Source organism: Tetrao urogallus (genome assembly GCF_951394365.1).
Source record: "Tetrao urogallus genome assembly, chromosome: 18".
NCBI classification, from domain to species: Eukaryota; Metazoa; Chordata; class Aves; order Galliformes; family Phasianidae; genus Tetrao; species Tetrao urogallus.
Genome location: NC_136831.1, coordinates 469862 through 488917, shown reverse-complemented (window position 1 = coordinate 488917; position 19056 = coordinate 469862). Strand labels below are relative to the sequence as shown.

General features: G+C 49.1%; 2 protein-coding genes across 2 annotated transcripts in view; one reads left to right on the top strand and one right to left on the bottom strand.

Annotated features, from left to right (window-relative positions):
* Positions 1–1881: 1881 nt before the first annotated feature.
* On the bottom strand, positions 1882–4601 carry NAT9 (N-acetyltransferase 9; the record flags this gene model as incomplete). Its single annotated transcript, XM_079544240.1, has 6 exons — positions 1882–2070; positions 2159–2253; positions 2431–2490; positions 2725–2862; positions 3901–4010; positions 4525–4601. The coding sequence occupies 6 exons, from the start codon at positions 4599–4601 to the stop codon at positions 1882–1884; spliced, it is 669 nt and encodes a 222-aa protein (XP_079400366.1).
* Positions 4602–5448: 847 nt separating this feature from the next.
* Positions 5449–19056, top strand: part of TMEM104 (transmembrane protein 104) — a gene marked incomplete at both ends in the record, with an annotated part of 37299 nt that continues 23691 nt past the window's right edge. Inside the window, 7 exons of the mRNA XM_079544389.1 lie at positions 5449–5493; positions 7317–7438; positions 9229–9310; positions 10251–10353; positions 10756–10836; positions 14402–14501; positions 15290–15398. Of these exons, the coding sequence (XP_079400515.1) occupies positions 5449–5493; positions 7317–7438; positions 9229–9310; positions 10251–10353; positions 10756–10836; positions 14402–14501; positions 15290–15398 (642 nt within the window). The remainder of the gene's footprint in view (positions 5494–7316; positions 7439–9228; positions 9311–10250; positions 10354–10755; positions 10837–14401; positions 14502–15289; positions 15399–19056) is intronic.

The following is a 19056-nucleotide window of genomic DNA, read 5'->3' as shown; positions in this document are numbered from 1 at the left end:
CCTCACGCACAGCACACGCTGGGCTTTAGGAGCACTGCTCAATTTCACCACCTGCATCTGCACAGAGGTGTGTGTCCCTGTAAGCCGAGGCCTGGGGGTGTGCTTTGTGCTGGAGCAGCGCGTGCTGCTTCCGTGACCCCAACCCCTTGGTTAGAAACCCAGCGATGCTGCAGCACCTTGCAAGCTGGTAGTACACAAATGCTGCCAACACTGCCCAGGGGGATTCTGTGAATCCATCCCTGCCTGCAGCAAGGGAAGAAGAGCAGGAGGATTAATAGACCTTATAACTTTAATCTCAGCTGGAAGTGAAGCTGCTCTTTTCTTTATCACTGCACAAAGCTTTTGCTACAACAAAATCAACGTTAAATACTTGTGGTTTAAAATACGATGACACACGCTTGGTTCCTGCACTTGGTTTTAACATTAGTCACAGGACGATTTTATTTGAATGAACTAAAAGTGGGAAACTACAACTCACAGGTCCTAAAAATACTCACAAAGTAACACTAAAAACTGTAGAGTCTACCAGATAATAGCCTTCAGATTTGCACAGGGGTGTCATTATCTGATACCTTATACCTGGAACAAATCATTTCTGGTCTAAAATTAGCCTCTCTGGCTGCTGTTACAGTGGGAAAGCACCCAGGAGCAGCAGTTAACCTCCTTACCTTTTCTTTCAGCTTCCCTGCTGTGGAAAGCATGCTGAGTGGGGCAGGAAAGGTCAGGTTAAATAAATGCATTAAAAGTCTGTCCAGTGCTAGCCAGACAAGCACCTCTTCTTTGGGAACAGGCCTCCGAAGTATCACAGGCTGACTTCCCCTGAAGGTGTCTGCTCCAGTAGCAGTGCTGCCTCACCCTCAGCTCACTGGAGAGCAGCAGGCTGCTCCGGGCCCTGCAGAGGAAGTCCTGAGCCGCCTGAAGGAGGGAAGTCACCATTCTGCCTTCTTTCAGGTATCTTTCTTCTTCTTGCTGCGCTAACAGCAGACCCAAGAGATTAAGCATCGTTTTGCTGATGGCCTGAGGTCTCCAGGTCCACACACATAACAGCCATCAGCGCGCCAAAGCAGTTCTGAACTGAGCAAGAGATTTTGTCTCAAAAGCCTCCTGCAGCTGCCAGTTCCCTTCTGTAGAGATCACAGAGACTGAGCACGGCTCTCGCTTGACTTGTATTAGCGATTTTAATCATGTTAATAGTTTGACAACTCCTCTTTGTACTCCTATGTTCAATCAGTGGCCATCAGGTGGGCTCAGAAGGGCTGTGCCATCTCCCTGGACTGTCATCTTTGCTTCTAAGAATGATTTCCTGGCCCTGTTTCAGCTGAGCACAGCACTCAGGTGCTCCTCACTGATTCCCCATCCCCTCTGGATCATCCTCCAGAGCTGAGAGGTGAACCAGCGCCTTCCCTCTGATCGTGCTCAGCCCACACCCCATTAAAAGGGGTTCAAAGAGTTGCTGTAGTCTTCTTTAACTTCCAGCTAGATTTTCACCAAAGAAAGCCCCACTGCTCCCAGACTGCTTTCAGAGGCACCTGAGATTTTTATTTTTTAATCACTATTTAATAGAGAACAGACGGAGCTACCTGAGCACTCAGGCTTCCTCTGCAACAGTGACAAATCTTGCTCTGAGGGCAGAGGAAGTGGGAACACGGGTTGCTGCTTGTCCAGAAACTGGTTGTGCCAGGAATCAATTAACTGCTGGTGATCCCATTGGATCCCAATGTTAAAGTCACGGAGTTGTTCCTAATCCAGTCTGTGAATTAGCGGCTGTTCTCCAGGTCCAAACTTCAGGCAGTGTTCTCAGCTGTTGCAACAAAGTGGAAAAGTGACAAGATGACAAAGGAAACAGATCAAAACAGTCAAGTGCAGCCCTGTCATTCACAGTCAGACCTCACAAGGTCCAACCTTTCCCTGAAACCTGGCTCTGTCAGTTTCCTGCACCCCAGCTGGCAGCTTCTCTTCAATGTAGCTTTTCTTCTTCACATGCTTTGTCTGGTCCAGGAGCCACTGTTTCTCTTGGTCACTGACATCCAGCCTCAGCGTCACCTCTTGGAAAACACTGTTCACAGAAACCTGTCCCACACAGAAGAAATAGAGCTCCGTCCCAACCATAGAACAAACACTGCTCACATTGGGGTTAGAAGCTAGGCTGTCATCACACCTCCTTAAAATGAAGCTTTTTGAACATGCAGATGCTGGCTTCATTTTCCTGACCAATCTTAGCCTCAAATTTGGTGATGCCTAGGTCTGTCACTCCTACAAAAGAAACCAGAAAGACAAAAATTACTGTTACCTGCTTGGCTGCCATATCTACAAAGACACAGGGCTGCAACTTCTAAGGCAGATACTCCTCTTAATACCCTGTGTACATCACCAGGAGTTTGCGCCTCCTGACCACAGCACAACTTTATCCTTGCCTTGAGCCATCCTTACCATAGGACATCATCATCAGAGTCGCCTCCTTGCCAAATCCTCTGCCACGATAGCTGGGTTCTGAAAGACAGAGCTGCAGAAGTCAGCATCCCGTTACACAAGACAAAGCATCTGTGCTGGATGCTTTTCAGAAAATACCGTGACCCAGAGCAGCAATGAATGCCATTCAGGGCTGAACAGTCAAGGTAATGCAATGAGAACAAAACATTGCAATAATATCTGTGATTCTATGATCTGTCTGTAGCTGCCTTTAGCCAAGGTGACAAAGACCCGAGGCAGCAAGCAAAACCTCACCTGCAATCATTATTTCAATCTCGCCCAAAGTTGGATCCTCAGTGTCAGTGAGGAAGAGATTGACGTCCCCCACCATGCACTCCTCATCCCCACGCGCCTGCGACCACCGCTCTGCGTCCAGCACGATGAAGGTGCACTCTGGGGAGAACAAAAACACTTTTTTAGGGCATGTTAAGAGTTACTTACACAGTACTGAAGGCTGAAAGTAAAGCCGTGCAATGGACAAAGTGACAGCAGTTTCTATGTGTTAACCATGAGGAAGTGGTAACAGCTGAACTTTCCGTCTCCAGCACACCGACTCCCATCGCTAGAAATGGAAATCACTAGAAATCACTGCTTATGCAGGCACTAAGACTAGAAACAAGCATGGAAAGAGCATGGAAATCCTCATTCCCTGACGGAGGTCTCATTGCTTTCTCTTTCTGCAGCAAGTCTGGGCAAAGAATTGTTTGGTGCACAAGACATCAAGACTTAGTGATTCACCAGTCAAACTGCTGCTTTCAGCAGGGCTTTTAATGCCAGCTGAGACAAACGTTCCAGGCTGAGATCTTCACCAGCCTCGGTATTTTGCTGCTCACTGTACTTCTACGAGGCTTTTATGGGCAGTGATTCATTACCTGTAACGCAGCCAGGGAACCAATTCCGACAACACATCTCAACCAGGTAATTATAAAGCCATTCTGTTTCTCAGGGAAAAACACAACTCCCTTCCATGATTTTGTGACAGTCAGAACTGGGGAGTGGTGACTGTGCAGCAGCTTATCAGATAATGCTGTGTAAAGCAAATCAGTTATCTTTGAAAAACCACAGGAGGAGGACACCAACAGCCCTGGATGTTCTCTGACTCACTGAGCATATATTGGCTATAAATATGCCCTGGCCTCCCTAGAAAGTCACCACAGCTGTGCTCCCCTTGCTTTAAACTGCCATTATTCACTCCAAATACTGAAAATGAAGGAACCCACAAAATACAGAAACTGTAAAGATTAACAGAGTGAGCCAATGTGCTGCAGCACTAAGGCAAAGCTGTCTGCTGAACAGAAAGCCAGCCTGTGCTCTGGTTGCTGGCAAAGCCCACTCAGCAGGCACTCCCAGCCCACTGCGTGTCCCTTCCAGCACTGAAAGGGTCCCTGTCAGCCCTTCCACCCGCCCTCAGAGAACATTTAAGACCCTCACTGTCTGCATCATCCCTCCAGCTGCGCTGCATCTCGTACTCCTGCTCCAGGCTCAGTGGTTCTGAGGCGGTCAGGCGCTGCAGCTCCTCTGACTGCATCCACTCATGGTACCTGAAAAGAGACCCAGAACCAGGCTTAATGACGGTACTGCGGTCAGATTTCCACAAGTGCTCCGAGGATCTGCCCGTCACCTGTCAGCAAGCTGGTCTAGAAATGCCAGCCTGACATCCACAGCACCTTAAAAGCATCTGCAAATCTCTTTTTAATATAAAACAGGGATGGGCGTTCCCCTTGGACATTCAGCAACGTCTGCTGATCCTGCAGCTTTGTCTGAAGAGCGCCGTAACGCGAGCCTGAGCCAAGAGCACGGACCCAGCAGCACCAAGTCCCACCGCATCTCATACTGATTTCATACAGCATCACCGCTCTGCTGACACCTGAGCAACTGCACACAGCCCGCCCGCACAGCGCCTCTCCTCGCCCAGCCGTCCTCGGCAGGGAACGGCATCAGCGAGCGGACATCCGGACACGGAGCGGCGAGGGACGCGCGCTGCAGAGCGGCCATCTTCCCGCAGCGCAGAAGCGAAGCCGGACGGCGCAGAGCAGCAGGGCGAGAGCCGCGTACCGGGCCACGTGTGCCGGGCCGTACGGCACCAGCGTCACCTTCCCGCCCTGCAGCGCGGTGCTCTGGTTGATCCTCATGGCCCCGCTGCCATCGCCGGGCGGCCCAGGGCAGGAGGAGCGCTCTGGAAGGCGGCTCGGCGGCACGGACTCGTAACGGACAGAGCGCGGCTCGTAGCGATGCCCTCAGAGCCGCCTCCCTGCGAGCGCAGCGCCCTGTCGGTGTCGCGGCACGGCGGGGCCCAGGGGGGCGCTGTGCCGACGCGGACAGCTGCCGACCGCTACCGCACGCATGCGCACGAACTCCACTTCCTTCCTCGTCGTCATCGCCGCGTCCGCTCGGCGAGCACGTGACCGCACCTCATCCCCCAATTGCAGGCGAGCTGCTTACACCCCTCTCTCCCCATTGGAAGCTGGCCGGTCACGTGTGCGGAAGGAGCGCCCGGCGGGCCGCGCGTGCGCCGTAAGAGCCCGGTGGGGGCGGGAGCTGTGGCTGCTGAGGTACCGGGGTGGGTCGGGGCTCGCGGGGCGGCTGTGCCGCTGTGCCGCTGTGCCGCTGTGCCAACCTCGCCGTCCTCTGCTCGTGCCGCAGGGCGCTGCTCTGCCAGGAGGGGCGCGTGGCCGTTGCTGTGAGGACGGCGGGGAGGGCTGCGCTTGGCCGGTGCCGCTCGGGATCCCGCCGGGTTCCCCGGAGCCGCTGCTTTGGGAGCCGCGGTTCCCGGAGCGCCGCCCCGCCCGTAGTGCGGCTCGACTCCGTGCCTCGGAGCGGCTCGATGCGGGCGGAGCGCCCCGAGCCCCGCGTGGCCGAGGCCGGCTCGAGTGCCGCTCTTTCGGCTGAGCTGACGCCGCGTTGTGGTTTTCCCAGGTTAACGATAGCAGAGGTTGAAAACGCCGCCCTCGTTTCTGCGGTTCTCCCAGCTGTCTCGCCATGGCCGGCGGCATCACGGATACGGGAGAGCTCTACTCTCCGTATGTGAGTACCGGGCTCGGGGCTCACCGCTGCCCTGCGTGCGGCCTCAGTGCTGCGGGCTGCCTGAAAATAAGAGCGCAGACGCGTCCTGGACCCCGAGGGCTGCTGTGTGCTGAGATACGTTTTGAAATGCGTTGAGAGCAGCTCTGTGCCGATATCTCTGTGTTCTTCTGCCTGCTGCTCTCGTACTCCGCTTCCATCAGCGCACGTTGTCACGTGAAGCTTCCTTAAAAGGGGAAGCTGTCGCGTGGAAATGATGCTGGGTTTGTGTGAGCTTTGGGTTTGTTTGATGTGCATCAGATTACTGAATTCTACCTATTTGTAACTGTTCTTTCAGTCACTTTAATCCCCTTCACTTAAAATAATCAGACACGATATTTCTGCTGTGTGATGTCCTGTGAATACACACAACCAGTTACTCCTTTGCTATGTTGCCAGAAACATGATTTCCATAGCCACAAGTGTTCATGTAGTGTCAGCTCTTAGATGAGTGCTTGCAAACACATTTTCCCCTGCTGACATGAACTCGCAGACTGCTAAATATAGAACTAGTACTGAAATCAACATCGTTGGCTTTCAAATACTCTAAAACGTTCATCTTTATATTAATGATTGAATTTAGAGTGACTGGAGTTTAGGCTACAGAAGTAGGCCACAACTGGGAGAACAGAGAACAAGACAGTAACTGGGACATCTGGGCTCCTAAGGGAGGATGTCACCAACTCTTTGATCCTGTTAGTGTTCCAGGAATCGCACAGAATCCCATCTCAAAGTGTGGAGCACTCTCATTTTTCCCTGAAGATGCCCAGCTACTCCATGTACACAGCATTCCCATCTCTGCCTACTTGACCAAAGTCAGAAGCACCTGAGTGTTTTATTTTAGAGTCCTTCAGTGATGTAAGTCACAGCCCTGGGCACTTGAGCAGGAGCTGTGCTTAGGGAATGACAGCTGTGCTGGCTGAATGAAAAGGACTTTCTGATAAGCTGTGATGGCTGATTTTTATCCTGGGAGAACCACTGAAAGATGGCTCTGCTGTACTGTTAGTAAATGTAGGACAGGAGCTCTTGCAGGATTTCTAGGAAATAGTTCTCCCAATGTTCATTTCTCCACACTCAAAAAAATGCGCTCAAATGCAGCTCTTTAACTCTTTGCTCTGGAGTTTCCTCCTATATTTAAAGCAACAACAAACCAACAAATGTTGGGGCATTTCTTGATCCTGATTTCAGCTAAATTTAGTCTGAGATGTCTTCTCCAGGTACACAGTTATGTTTTTGCTCCTGACTAGAAGAAAAATGCTTGCTAGGGATGGTGAAATACTTTCCTTTCCAGAAGCACGTTACCTTTTTCAGAGTGTGCTGATCAGCTTGCTGGTAAAATGACAAGCAAGCTATAAATTATAGTTCTGCTTGAGTGTGTCCTAAGAATAATGGAGAATAAGGCATTCTGAAAGGGAACTTTTGTGTGTAGCCATAATTAGTTAGACTGAGGTCAGAAAATAGGGAGAGACCCAAAACCGTGCTGTAGAACTCTTCTGGTAAAAGGCAATGGGTCTGAAAACAAACGAAAAGCTCGTGTGCTTTCTAACTTTGAAAGGTAGAAAAGTACTTAAAGAATTAGAAAAACAGAGGGGTATCAGTTTCACAAATATGTGCTGTAACTTGCTTTGTTCTCTGTGGTTATCAGCGTCCTCCTGTGTTTACCTCTAACATGGGCTCACACTTAACTTGCTCACAGCGACTGCTCTCTATTTAAGTTGTTTGTGAGGTGATGTGGATGATCTCTGGCACAGCTGTAAATTCACGTTGCATTGTGTGGATGATTGCAGGTTGGTCTGGTTTACATGTTCAACCTCATTGTTGGGACAGGAGCCCTAACCATGCCAAAGGCGTTTGCAACTGCAGGGTGGCTCGTCAGCCTCGTTCTCCTCATGTTCCTGGGCTTTATGAGGTAGGATGTGAGTGTGTGTCTCCAGGACACGGGGGGGTTTGGTTAGATGGAGCTGTATCAGTGCTGCTTTCTGTTATCCTGTCTCCCTGCTGTTTGAGCCCTGATCTCTGCAGCTGTGTTGCCTGCGGACCTTATTTGGAGGGATGCTAAGGCCCATGTCTTGTCTGATGAAGACTTTTTCTCTAGTCTGGAGTCTTTTGGAAACGTCCTGTGCTTGCCTGTGTCACTGATAATTCCCTAAACATTAACCATTTATAAGTTGCATAAGTTGATCTTCACTGTGATTTGCACGTGTTTTATGTTGACTTCTGGCAGCAGTCTGGGTAGCTGCAAGTGTGTCAGGACAACAAACCACTGCACAGCTGGACCATTTATCCCCTCGCCTGTTGCTGGACTGAGATCTTGGAGCTGGTCTCATGACTTTCGTGCTGGCTTGCCATGAGCTTCTGCCCAGATGTCTGTCTCCTTGCTGGAACAGCAGGTGGAGCTGAAGACTGTTGGTAGAGCAGTGATGTCCAAATAGCTTGAGATTCTCTGGTTATTAATAGAATTTCTTCTGGCTTGGTTTAAAAATAAGAATAAAATCCCTCTGCTGCTGATTGTAGAATCAGGATTCAGAAGTTTCTTTCTGTGGATAACCAGTTCTGTCAGCTTGGACGTGCCTTTGGTCTGGAGGCAGTGCTCTTGAGATCTGTTAGGTGCTGCTCTGTAGACGTAGCCACGCTCAATACTAATTGTATTACTGTTTCTTAGTTCCCCACCTCAAAGCTGCATGCTTCATAGGCTTGATTAAAATGTAAACCGTGGCAGAACCAGGGACTGGAAGGTTTGGAAGCAATCCCTTTAGAGAGTTATTGAAAAATGTCAGTTTATCTTCTGAAGTGCAGCAATAGCTGACGAGCCTTCAAGGTCAGCGGGAGAGCACAGCCTTCCAAACCTGGGTACTGAAACCACATCAAAATAAACTGGAAACACAGATGGAAGTGTTAGGATCCGTGGGAGCTGTGCTGCCCTGCTGCTTTCGTTGCAGTGCTGGTGCTTGTGACCTCCCTTGCCCTCTGGCGACCCTTCAGTGCAAGAGGAAATTGCTGGGTGGGCCTCAGGAGGGGGCTGCTTGCTTTCATTCTGGCAAAGTTGAGTTTGATAAATGAGTCCCGTTTGTGAAACAGTGGAAAACCACTTTAAAGCCTTAAATAAGATTAATTTGACTTTTTTTATTACAGGACTGTTTAGCTGAGATAATGACATTCCTTCTGTGGATGCTGTAACAGTGCCCCTGGGCCGGGTGGCTGCAGCAAGCTGTGTGCAGGCACTTGTGGCCTCCCCTTGTGCTGTGCTGCTGCTTTGCTCCTAATGCCATTTGTAACATCTGTAGGGTGTGTTGTGCCTTTGCCAAAGGCTGCAGTGGATAAACTTTGTGATAATATGGTGCTACTCTTAGGCCCTAAAATTCCTAAAAGAGGGAAGGAGGCTTGCTTTCTAACAAAGGAAAAGCTCTCTTTTTCTTCCTGACACCACTAGCGAGGTGTTTTCCAGATGCTTAGTGTCTCCTTTTAGCTAAAGAAACGTGCATTTTTTTTTACTGCATTTTTTTTCTGTGGTTGAACACAGAACAAGAGGAGATAGCAGCACTGATGCTGATGAAATTCCTTATGAAACAGGCAGTGTGCGGGGGTAAGGTTGGGGGAAACAGCTGTTTGGTTTGTTTACTCCTGCAAACACTGAAAATTACTGTCATTTCAGCAGTACTGCTTGACTATGGTTGATATTAACTGAATATCTCTCTCAAGCTATATGACTACTACTTTTGTGGTGGAAGCCATGGCTGCTGCAAATGCCCAGCTGCGATGGAAGAGAATGGAAAAACGCAAGGTTTGTGTGGGTTTAACTTTCCATTTTTCTGGAGTGCTGGTGTCACATAAGGCTTGCCTGAGATTCCTCCCTGTCTTTGCCTCGCTTCATTAGTAACTCCATTAAAGGAATAAATTTCTACTCTAGTTAACTTTGCCTTGTAAAATATGGCTGTTGCTTCCCTGTGGGGTTGCTCATTAAAGGCAGGATTTTCTGCTCCAGCTTTGAAAAATCCCTTGTGCTGCTCACATCTCTCACTGATGGTGCTCTCCTTGCCCTGAAGCACTGCTCAGTGAGTGTGGAGAGGTGGCAGCCGATGTAGTGGTGCCATTTGGAGTGTCTGTAAATCCTTGCTTATCTCAGGTCATTTAACTGGGACAGGCAGGAATGTCCTTGCTGCCAGTAAGGATGTATTCTAGGGAGCGGACAGTCCTGAGGAATGTCCTCGCTGTAAAATTGACTTGTGGCTTCTTGGATTCTGGCGTTAGTGGCTTTTCTGGGTCTGGGCAAGGTATAATTGCAGTGATTTAGGTTCCTGCCTGTATGTTAGTGGGCTGGAGTTATGAGATGGGTGTTTCTCTTCTGACTGGCTGTGGCAATAAAAATGTCAGGACTTTTTTTTTAACCAGTTCTGCAACTGTGTGGATCTGACAGGTTCTTTTACTTCCTTGTGCCACATGTCACAGTGTGTATTGGGCAATGTTGCTGTGTGTAAGACCTGCTAGGACAGCAGAGTGTCACTCACCTTCGCCTGCTCTGCTAGCACTCATTTCTGCTCTCTGCAGCACCCCAGGTGTGGGCTGCCAGCTCCCTGGCATTGCTGCTGTTTGCTGGCCTGTCCTGCCCAGCCTTGCTGGGGATCTTTGAGATACTGGAAGTGAGACCACGGTGCTGGTGGTGCTGTAACTCTTGTTGTGGTTGGAGGAAATCTCAGCAGTGGTCTGTCTGATCTCTTCTTCAGGAGGATGATGAGGATGAGGATTCTTCTTCTGGAGTGTCTGACAGTGATGTTCTCCTCCGAGATAGCTATGAGCGAGCAGAGACGCGGCCCATCCTGTCCGTTCGTAAGTACCTGCTCTGTGCTTTGACACCTGGTCTGTGCAGACTGTGCTCTGGTGGGCTCTAGGAAGTGCAGTAGGGCCCTTCTGTCCATTTTGCCCTTAGTTCTGTATATTTGCATCCCAAAGTCCTTAGCACTTGCAAGATAAGACTGATTGAGAATTCAGTTTACCTTCTGCAGTCTGATAAAGATCTTTTCTTTCTAAGTCACTGAGATGAGAGTACCTTACTTTGAAAACGCTTTGACTTCAGCAGAGTCATTGGACCAGTGACTGCAGCTGTGCAGTGGTAGATAGTACGTTCTGACCTTCATGCTGTTCACAGAGCTGCTTGAGTGTCTTCAGGCAGCCTGGCCTCTGGGTTTATTGGAGGGTCTGGTTGAAGCACTTCCTGTTTTTAACTTTCAGAGAGACGCGGATCACCAAATATCTTTGAAATCACGGAAAGAGTGGAGATGGGCCAGATGGCTTCCATGTTCTTCAATAAAGGTAAGTGATTCATGTTTTTAAGTCCTTTCTGGTCCTGCTGTGTATTGTGTACATGTCTTCCTCAAATCCGAGTGCTCCTCAGTGTGGGCTTGCATCCTGAGTTTCAGCTATATACAGCAGTAAAGGTCACTAGTTCCATCTTGGTAGCACCTGAGAACAAGATGTTTGGTCCTCCCTGAGCCCTGTAAACCTCCATCTGAAGGATAGGAGACTTCTGGGGGCAGTTCCTAAGAACTACATGTGTCTGGGGGGGGCTGACACCAAGAGAGCTGCAAGGGAACGAGCTGCTGGGTTGGAAAGGTTTCTGGTGAGCATCTGGTAGGCAGTTGTCTTTTTTTTGCTGTTAAGTATCTTTGTTTGTATGTTAGGGAGCAAGCCTGTAATGCACTGCACTGCGATAAAGCCATATCCACTGCTGTGTATAATAGAAATGCAAGCTACAATTCTGAAACTCGGTGAAGAGTGCACTTGAAATGGTGTGCAGAGCCAGAAAGTCATCAGACATTATAGATGTGCCGTTTTAAGCCTGTCAGGCCCCATTTCTTGTGGAAAGTAACGTTTTCCCTCGCTCATTGGCCACCTTACAGAGGCATGGTGGGCTGTTTTACTCCTCTGCCTTATGTCATCTTTATACCACTGTAAGACTGAGGGACAGCTGGGCTCAAGGAGCTACATTATTGCTGGTCTTCAGAGTCTGGTTGAAAATAAGCTTGACTTCCCTGTATGCTCTGCTTCCTTTGTCAGCTTCAGTCACTCAAGCATCAAAACCCACACTGAATCAGTGCTGCTTTTCTACTTACAGTGGAAGAGAGGTGACTTATCCGTGTGCTGGAGATCTAGAAGCATCTTGTTCCTAATCTTGCCTGTTGTACTGAGTTACCCTGAGTTTGGATGAGTTTTCTTGTGTTCCTTGCCATCTGTAAAACGCTGCAGATGCTCCCCTACCCCTCAGTAGTCATCTGAGGAGCAGCAGTAGTTAGGTCTTGCTTTGAAAGAAAGTATGTTGTGGCTTATCAGTGTCACTGGGCATTCGGCTATGGAGGCTTGCTCAGCTGCTGACAGGCTGGTGGAACACAGGTGGTAGGGCTCCTGTAAGCAAGCTTCAGAAGGCTCTTGTCAGGTGCTTCAGGAGGACGTGAGGATGACCCCTCAACAGGGCCAGGTATTGGAATATTGCCCTCTGCCTTGCTGCTAGGTGATCGCAACCAGTAGAGGGTGCTGGAAATACACAGCCTCTGGTGCTGGGAAACGTTTCCTAGCAAAGTGATATAAACTGCTTAGTGTTCTGGATGTTAATCCCTCTTCTTAATGTTGCTTTAGTGAGTGATCTGATTTTTGTGTTAAGGATCTTCCCTGGGACTAACTCAGTCCAATGCCAAGGGATGAATCTGCAAGAAATCAGCTGGAACAGCAGCAGACCATAGCTTGAAACGTAGCTTGTGAGAGGAGATGACATTTGTGTGCAGTGAAGGTGTGGGGCAGCTGTCACTCACTTGCTGCTTTGCCTTCCTCTGTGCTTAGCAGTGGGTGGCTGCTGAGCCCTCATTCAGAGACACTTTCTGGTCTGCTGTGCAGTTGCAAGAAGGGATGAGCAAAGTCCCTCCCTCTGCAGGTCCTTGCTGAGGTGCTTTCTGCTGAGGGTTGCACAGAAAGGCCCTGACGAAGGACAGTTGCTCAGTGGCCAGTTGCTGCTGCGTAGTGCTGAGGAACTGGGCCGTGCTTGGGGAGTCCTGGCTCCAGGCACCAACCTCTGCACTCTGACAGCTACCACACGAGTGAGCGGGCTTTTCCCACAACATGCAGAGTGTGGATACAAAACCAAGGCCTCTGTGTCTGGGCAGCCTTCAGAGAGAAGGCTGAGGAAGGCTTTGCGACAGACCTTAAAGCCTCTGATATCTATCGTTCTCTGCTCTTTTTTCTTGCTTTTTTTCCCTTAAACAATCTGACAGGAGTTGAATCTGCAGTCCTGGGAGGTAAGCTGGGGATAAATCTCCATCTCAGACTGTCTGCTTTCTTTAAGGGAGCTGACCAGCTCAGGCTGTGATGGTTTGTGTGCTCTTTCAGAAGAGCTGGCTCTGAAGGACGCTTTTTGGTGTGGTGCATTTTTATTTTTTTTTAATTTGCAGTGTTGGGTGCTTTCTTCTGGGACTGAGCAGTCATTTATTGCAGTAATGGATTCTGGACACATCTATCATGCTGTATCCCCACAGGAAGTCATTGATTTTCCCACTTTTTGTCTAGTAATGAAAGTATTGATTAGGGAGGATCAGTAGCAGTTTATAAAAGAATTGGCAATAAAGTCTTCCTGCCTTTGCAGGGATGAGTTTTGTGAGAGGGCCGTCATCTGGGCTCCGCAGCCGGTGTTGCCGCAGGAGCGCAGTGTGTGCTGGTGGATAGCTGGTGCTGCAGCACGGCTTGTGCGAGCCTTAACACCTCCGGGGAGTGTCTGAGACCTGGCATCCAGACCCCCAAATCAGAATCTGTCCCAGGCCTGTCTGTTCCCGTGCTTCGTGGATCTTGCGACGTCTGTCCTACATCAGAAACTTGTTACAACATCCAGCCCTTTCTAATGGAAATTGGAGAAAGCTGATGGAACTTGCTGTTGTCTTCGGAATGATGCAGACTTCTTAGCTGTGCAGTCATCCAGAATCTTTCATAGAGCTGGGGGGGTAAAGACAAAGGGGAACCTATAAGAAATTGCCTGACTGTATATGAAGGGGAAATGTGATGGCAAAACACACAGTGAAACGTTGGGGCTCTCTTGAAAGAAAAGAATCTGAGAGTCTCATCAATCATCTCTGATTTCAGCTGCTGATTTCAGCTCTCCATGCCAGTGTCTCCCTGAGTCCAGGCAAGGCTGTTTTGTGTCTCCCATGTAAGAACTTCTTATTTTCATAGTTAAATGCAGAGCAGACGTAAGAAAACAAAAGACCGGGGAGCAGGAAGAGTGCTTTTTTGTGACACTGGGGCTGCAGGAACCGTTCTGAAGCTTTGCAAGTTTGAAGTCTGAGTCAGGATGGTGATGCTGAGGAATTTCCAAACGCAGTTCCACTTCAGCCCTGTGGAAATGGATCTCTGCAGGGCCAAAACCTTAATGTGAAGGAACTGAGGGTTTGCAAGCACAGGGTTTGGAATCAGTGGAACGCCATAAAAGTGTGTGTTTCTTCATTTATCTGTTCTTCAAGCTGCGTTCTCACCAAATCTGTTGCCGTCAGCTGGATGTTTGCCCGTGGTTGTTCCAGGTTGACAGTTTCACCTGGCAGATGACTTGGGTGAGGCCTGTTGGCCTTGACTGGTGACTGCAGGATGTGCTTAGATGAGTGCCTGGTGTGAAGGCAGGTGGTTCAGCTCTGAGGCATCAGTTCTTATCAGTTCTTGAGCTGCAGCAAAGTTCCCTATGCTGCTCATGTGACCCTTGTGTGGAGCGTGCTGCAGAACTGAACTGTGGAGGGAAATTGTGATTTCAAGACCTTGAGAAGCAGTTCTGTGGACTGTTAATTTAGAGTGTAAAGTTCAAGAACCCCTGTGTACTGTAAGTCAGTAAAAATGTTTCCTTTTCCTGCAGTGGGTGTCAACCTCTTCTATTTCTGCATCATTATCTACCTCTATGGGGACCTGGCAATCTATGCAGCGGCTGTACCAGTCTCTCTCATGCAGGTGACCTGGTAAGTGTGCTGGCTGCTGTGCAGTTATGCAGTACCAGAAAGGAGAGCAGGTTTTTGGTTTTGATGGGATGGTAGGTCTGACCGGGATCAGCTCTGCCTCCTGAGGGCTGGAGCAGACAAATGACTCAATGACTCGTGGCTGGGAAGGCGAAGCTGCCACGTACAGGAGCCTGCTCCAAGTTTAGCTGTTGTTGGATGTCTGAAAAGCACCTGAGCCGATTTCCTCAATCCTCGGCTGTGAAGTATTGCTAACTTCTGCACCTTGCAGACATTGGACTTGTTGTTCTCTGGTTTGATTGCTGTTCCCTGTGCAATATTTTACCTTTTCTGACTCTGGTTATGAGCTGAGACGTGTGATGCTTATCAACCCTGTGATCATCGTGACACTACTTGTCTGAAGCCCAGAGCTCACTGGGTAAATGCAGCCAATTTCCTCCTGCTAAAAAATAACCAGTGAAGGAGAGTAGTTGGATTGAATCTGGGCTGGGCTGCTCCTGGTCTCAAGACTTGGAAACGGAAAAGCTTGATGACCCTTGTGTGAGCTTGAGGTTTGCTAATTCTGAGTGTCCAAGTGTCTGGGCGCAATCAAGGGGTTTGCCTTCAAACGCGCAGTGTTCACTGACCTGCTGTGTTACACAGCCCAGAAATTGAGGAGTGCATGCCCTCGTGGGGGGGGAGAAGCATGCAGTTTGGGCCTCTGACCGTTCCTCTTTCATGAATGCAGGGAAGGGGAGGGCATCTGCTGGGAATTAATTACCGTCTTTTGTTTCTCCCTCCTCCTTTTCCAGCAGTGCCATTGGCAACCATTCCTGCAATGTTGGAGATGGCACAAAGTATAATGATACAGACAAGTGCTGGGGGCCAATTCGAAGGATTGATGCTTACAGGCTGTATCTGGTAAGTTTCTGAAAGTGCTGTGACCTTTATTTCCCATACAGTTTTCTTTCTGCTGGGTAGGGTTCTTTTCCTTGAGGTAATGTGCATGTAGTAACAGAGAATGTGAAGCTTTCCGTTCAGTCTGGCCTTGTTAGCCAAGCACTTTGTCTCTAGCATGAGACATGGCTGTGTTGCAGTTGGCTCATCGCTTCTGTTCTTGATGGTTAGTATTATGTTGCCTGAGTGGGTGATGTGTTTGTGCCCAAGGGGTGTCCTTGGTGGCTGGCTGAAGTAGTTGTTTTGAGATGATTGTTCTCAATGTACTCAAGTATGTTCACGTCTTTTGAGTGCATTCTTTATGTGAATAAAATTGTTTACGCTGCTGGAAAATCTGCTTTTTGAGAGGTGATGTAAACAGACCACTTAACACCCGTGCTGTATGCTGCTTTAGTAGTAGCTGGCTGTCTAGTTCAGGATTCTTCATAGCATCTATTCCTGAGCTGTGGTTCTGCTGCGAAGCCAGGGGTTTCCCAAAGGGTGACAAACACTGCTGGACTCGTGTTTGGCAAAAGCTGAGCGCTCAAACCTGGGGATGAGAGTTAGCAGAGCAAAATGAGAAGAAGGTGTAAAGCAGTGCCTCGTGTGCACTTTGGACAGTGGTGTTAGAGCTCTCAGTGGGAGTTTTAAGCAGAAAGAGGAAGGAATCTGTGTTTGGAGATGCCTTGTGTGCGGAGAAATCCAGGGGCAAAGGCTGTGTGCAGCCATTTAGCAGTTGCTGCGTTTTGGACATGCAGCAGATCACATCCGAGTGTAGCATTATTGCAAAAGTAAGAGCTGGGATTCAGAAGTATTACTGAATGTCAAAGCCTAGTTAATTATTTAAGAGAAAGATTATTGCTTTATTAAATTGTCTTGATCTCCTTCCTTAAAATTTCCACAAGATTGAGGATTTCTTCCCTGAATCTCAATAACTCTGCCTGACCCAGCAGAATGAGCTAGTCAGAGAAAGCAGACGCGTGTTAATTATTGCCTGTGTCTCTCAGATATTATGTCTATAATTCATGAAGATAATTGTTAAGACCTGAACAATTGAAAAAAAAAAAAAAACCCAACCAAAGGAAGCATTGGATGTACTGGCTGTGTGCACAGCCCTCGGAGGCACGTTTCCCTGTTTGTCTCCTTGTGTGGATTTGGAGAATAAATATCTGCAGAGTCTTTTGGTAGTGGTTAATCCTTCCTGCCCTGTAATTGAGCGGAGGGCTTCAGCGCCTTTGTGCTCCTTCTTACAAGTGGGGATGGATTGCTTGTGGAGGAAATAAGTCTGTGGTGGATTACGGGGGGAGGGGTTGTGCCAGGGTCACTGCGCTCAGCAGGCGGCCGGTGCTCAGCCTCACCTCGGAGCTGCGTGGGGTTCTGGGGCGTCGTGTTCCGTAATGGATTGATGTGGGAGCAGAACGAGAGGTCTGACAAATATTTCTCGGATATATAAGCAAGGCTGCAGTTTCTCTCCCTGTTCTTTCCAGCGCAGGGAACTGTGACTGTCTTCAAACTGTCTGAGCTGCTTATGTATAGAAGTGGAGTCTGGAACGTGCAGGAGAAGCTGCAGCCTGCCTGTCTGTGGTGGAAAAGAGATTGCAGGAGTGAGGTGGGGTGGGATGCATCAAGAGCATCTTACTGGGCTTCGGTCCTATGGGAATCACAGCCTTTAGAGAACTTGCTCTGTTTTCTCGGCCTTCACTTTCTTAACATTTTCTTTTGTTGGAATAATTCTGGCTCCATGTTTCAGTGGACAAAGTCTCTTTTTGCAGGCCAAGTTCCCCCACGACAAGGGGGCAGACGAACCCTGCGATCCCCAGAGAAAGCATTTGAGGTTTTGGGTCGGTGCTGCTGTCCCAGATGCCTGCCTCTTCTCTCACTTTGCCCTGTCCTGTATGTAGGTCTGGGGCAGCTGTAGGAGCACGATGGGCGATCGTATCTAGAATCTGTTCCCTCTGAAGCAGGTCTGTGGATGTAGTGCTGTATCTCTCACCATGTGCAAGGCCCCCAGAAACCCTTTTTTGGACTACCAGGACAAATAGTCTATTTGAGGTTTTCTGCAAAAATGGTGCCAATAGCTCTCTTGTGCCAAGTGCCTCGGTCTGCCAAGGATCTGTCCTGCCTTCATCCTATTGACTCTTTTTCTCCCGTTACTGGCTTCTCTTTAATAAGGAGAACAACAAAAACTATTTTAAACGTTGACTCTTCAGCTGCAGGGAGAAAGGAAGAATGACTGATGTAAAAATCCTATTTCATGGTTTATTGTCCCAAAAAGCCACTGGAAGCGGTCTCTGCTCTGATCACTGAATGGGAGCTGAAGAACGCACATAATGAGAATATTTAGACAGATTAAAGCCTTCTCCTGAGATCTGCTTGTCTGCACAGCGTCTTTATTGCTGCTCCAAATTTTCTCACCTCAGTGTGTCTGCAGAGTCCTCAGAGACCACTAGACCCCTATTAACCTTTGTCTGAACAAATGGTTATCTTGCTACTTGTTTGGAAATTGCCTTGGAAAATAAGGGCTTGCAAAGTAAATAAGTGGAGGCGAGTGCAGGAAGTACTGGAATAATCTCTTGTTCCCAGCCCATCTCTTGCTGCTGCTGTTTGCCTCCCCTTTGCACCTCAGGAGTCCTGGAAGGTTTGAAGGCTTTGCAGGGCGCTTCCAAGCCTGGCAGGGCCAGAGCATGCAGGGCCAGTCAGATGGGAGGAAGGCACGTGTCTCATGGCCCAGAGACATTGTGGAAGGCAAGCACTGATTACAGTTAAAGCAGATCGATGGGTTTCCAGCTCCGCTTCGGATCATTCAACTCTGTCGTGCTCCTGATAGCTGAGTCCTGAGTCCCTTGGCTGTCGAGTGCCAGTGCTAAGGGCAGCATTCAGTCCTCTGTGCTGGATTCATGCTTCGGTGCAGTTTCTTAATCATCCTCTCTGTAAGGTCAGCTGAGTGTCTTCTGTGTAGACTTGAGGGGAAGGGGCAGTGGGTTTAAGTTTCAGATCTCTCTTCTAGGAGACTTCTGGTCTTTCTGTTGCAGTTTCTAGAAAGCAGATACTGAAATAAAAGATTTAATCCTGGGAATCAGCAGCCATTCAGAGTGTCTGATCCAAAATGCTTTCACGACCTGGCAAGCAGTGCACTTCTGCACCGGGGCAGCCGTTGTAGCTAAAATCTCTGCTCTCCACTCAACCCTCCTTTTCTGGCAGTTTGGGATGCGGTGTCTTCCCATAATGGGAAGGAAACGGCTTATTCTCAGGGGAAGCCATAGACCTTTTGGGAAAGAGGCGTTGGCACGGGTGCCCCCGTAGACTGGCTCAGTAGTGTGTCAGAGCTACCAGTGCATCTGTTCTGTCTGCATCCCTGTTGGTTCTGTGGCTGATTGGGAAAGGGACGCAGCATCCGCTGTTGCAGGTTCGCGGATGCTGCAGCATCGCAGGCAGCCCAGCGGGTGTGGGCAGGGCGGAGATGGGAGCGCAGATGGTTTAATGGAGATTATCCCAGTTGGAAACGTGCTTTGCAGTGAATAAAATGAGCGAGCTCGCCGGCACTTACCATCCCTCATCAGAAGGGGACAATGTCACCCAGCCTGGCGCTCTGATCGGAATGCCGGGCTGCAGCCACGTGAGGCCGTGCAGGGGGGCAGGAGGT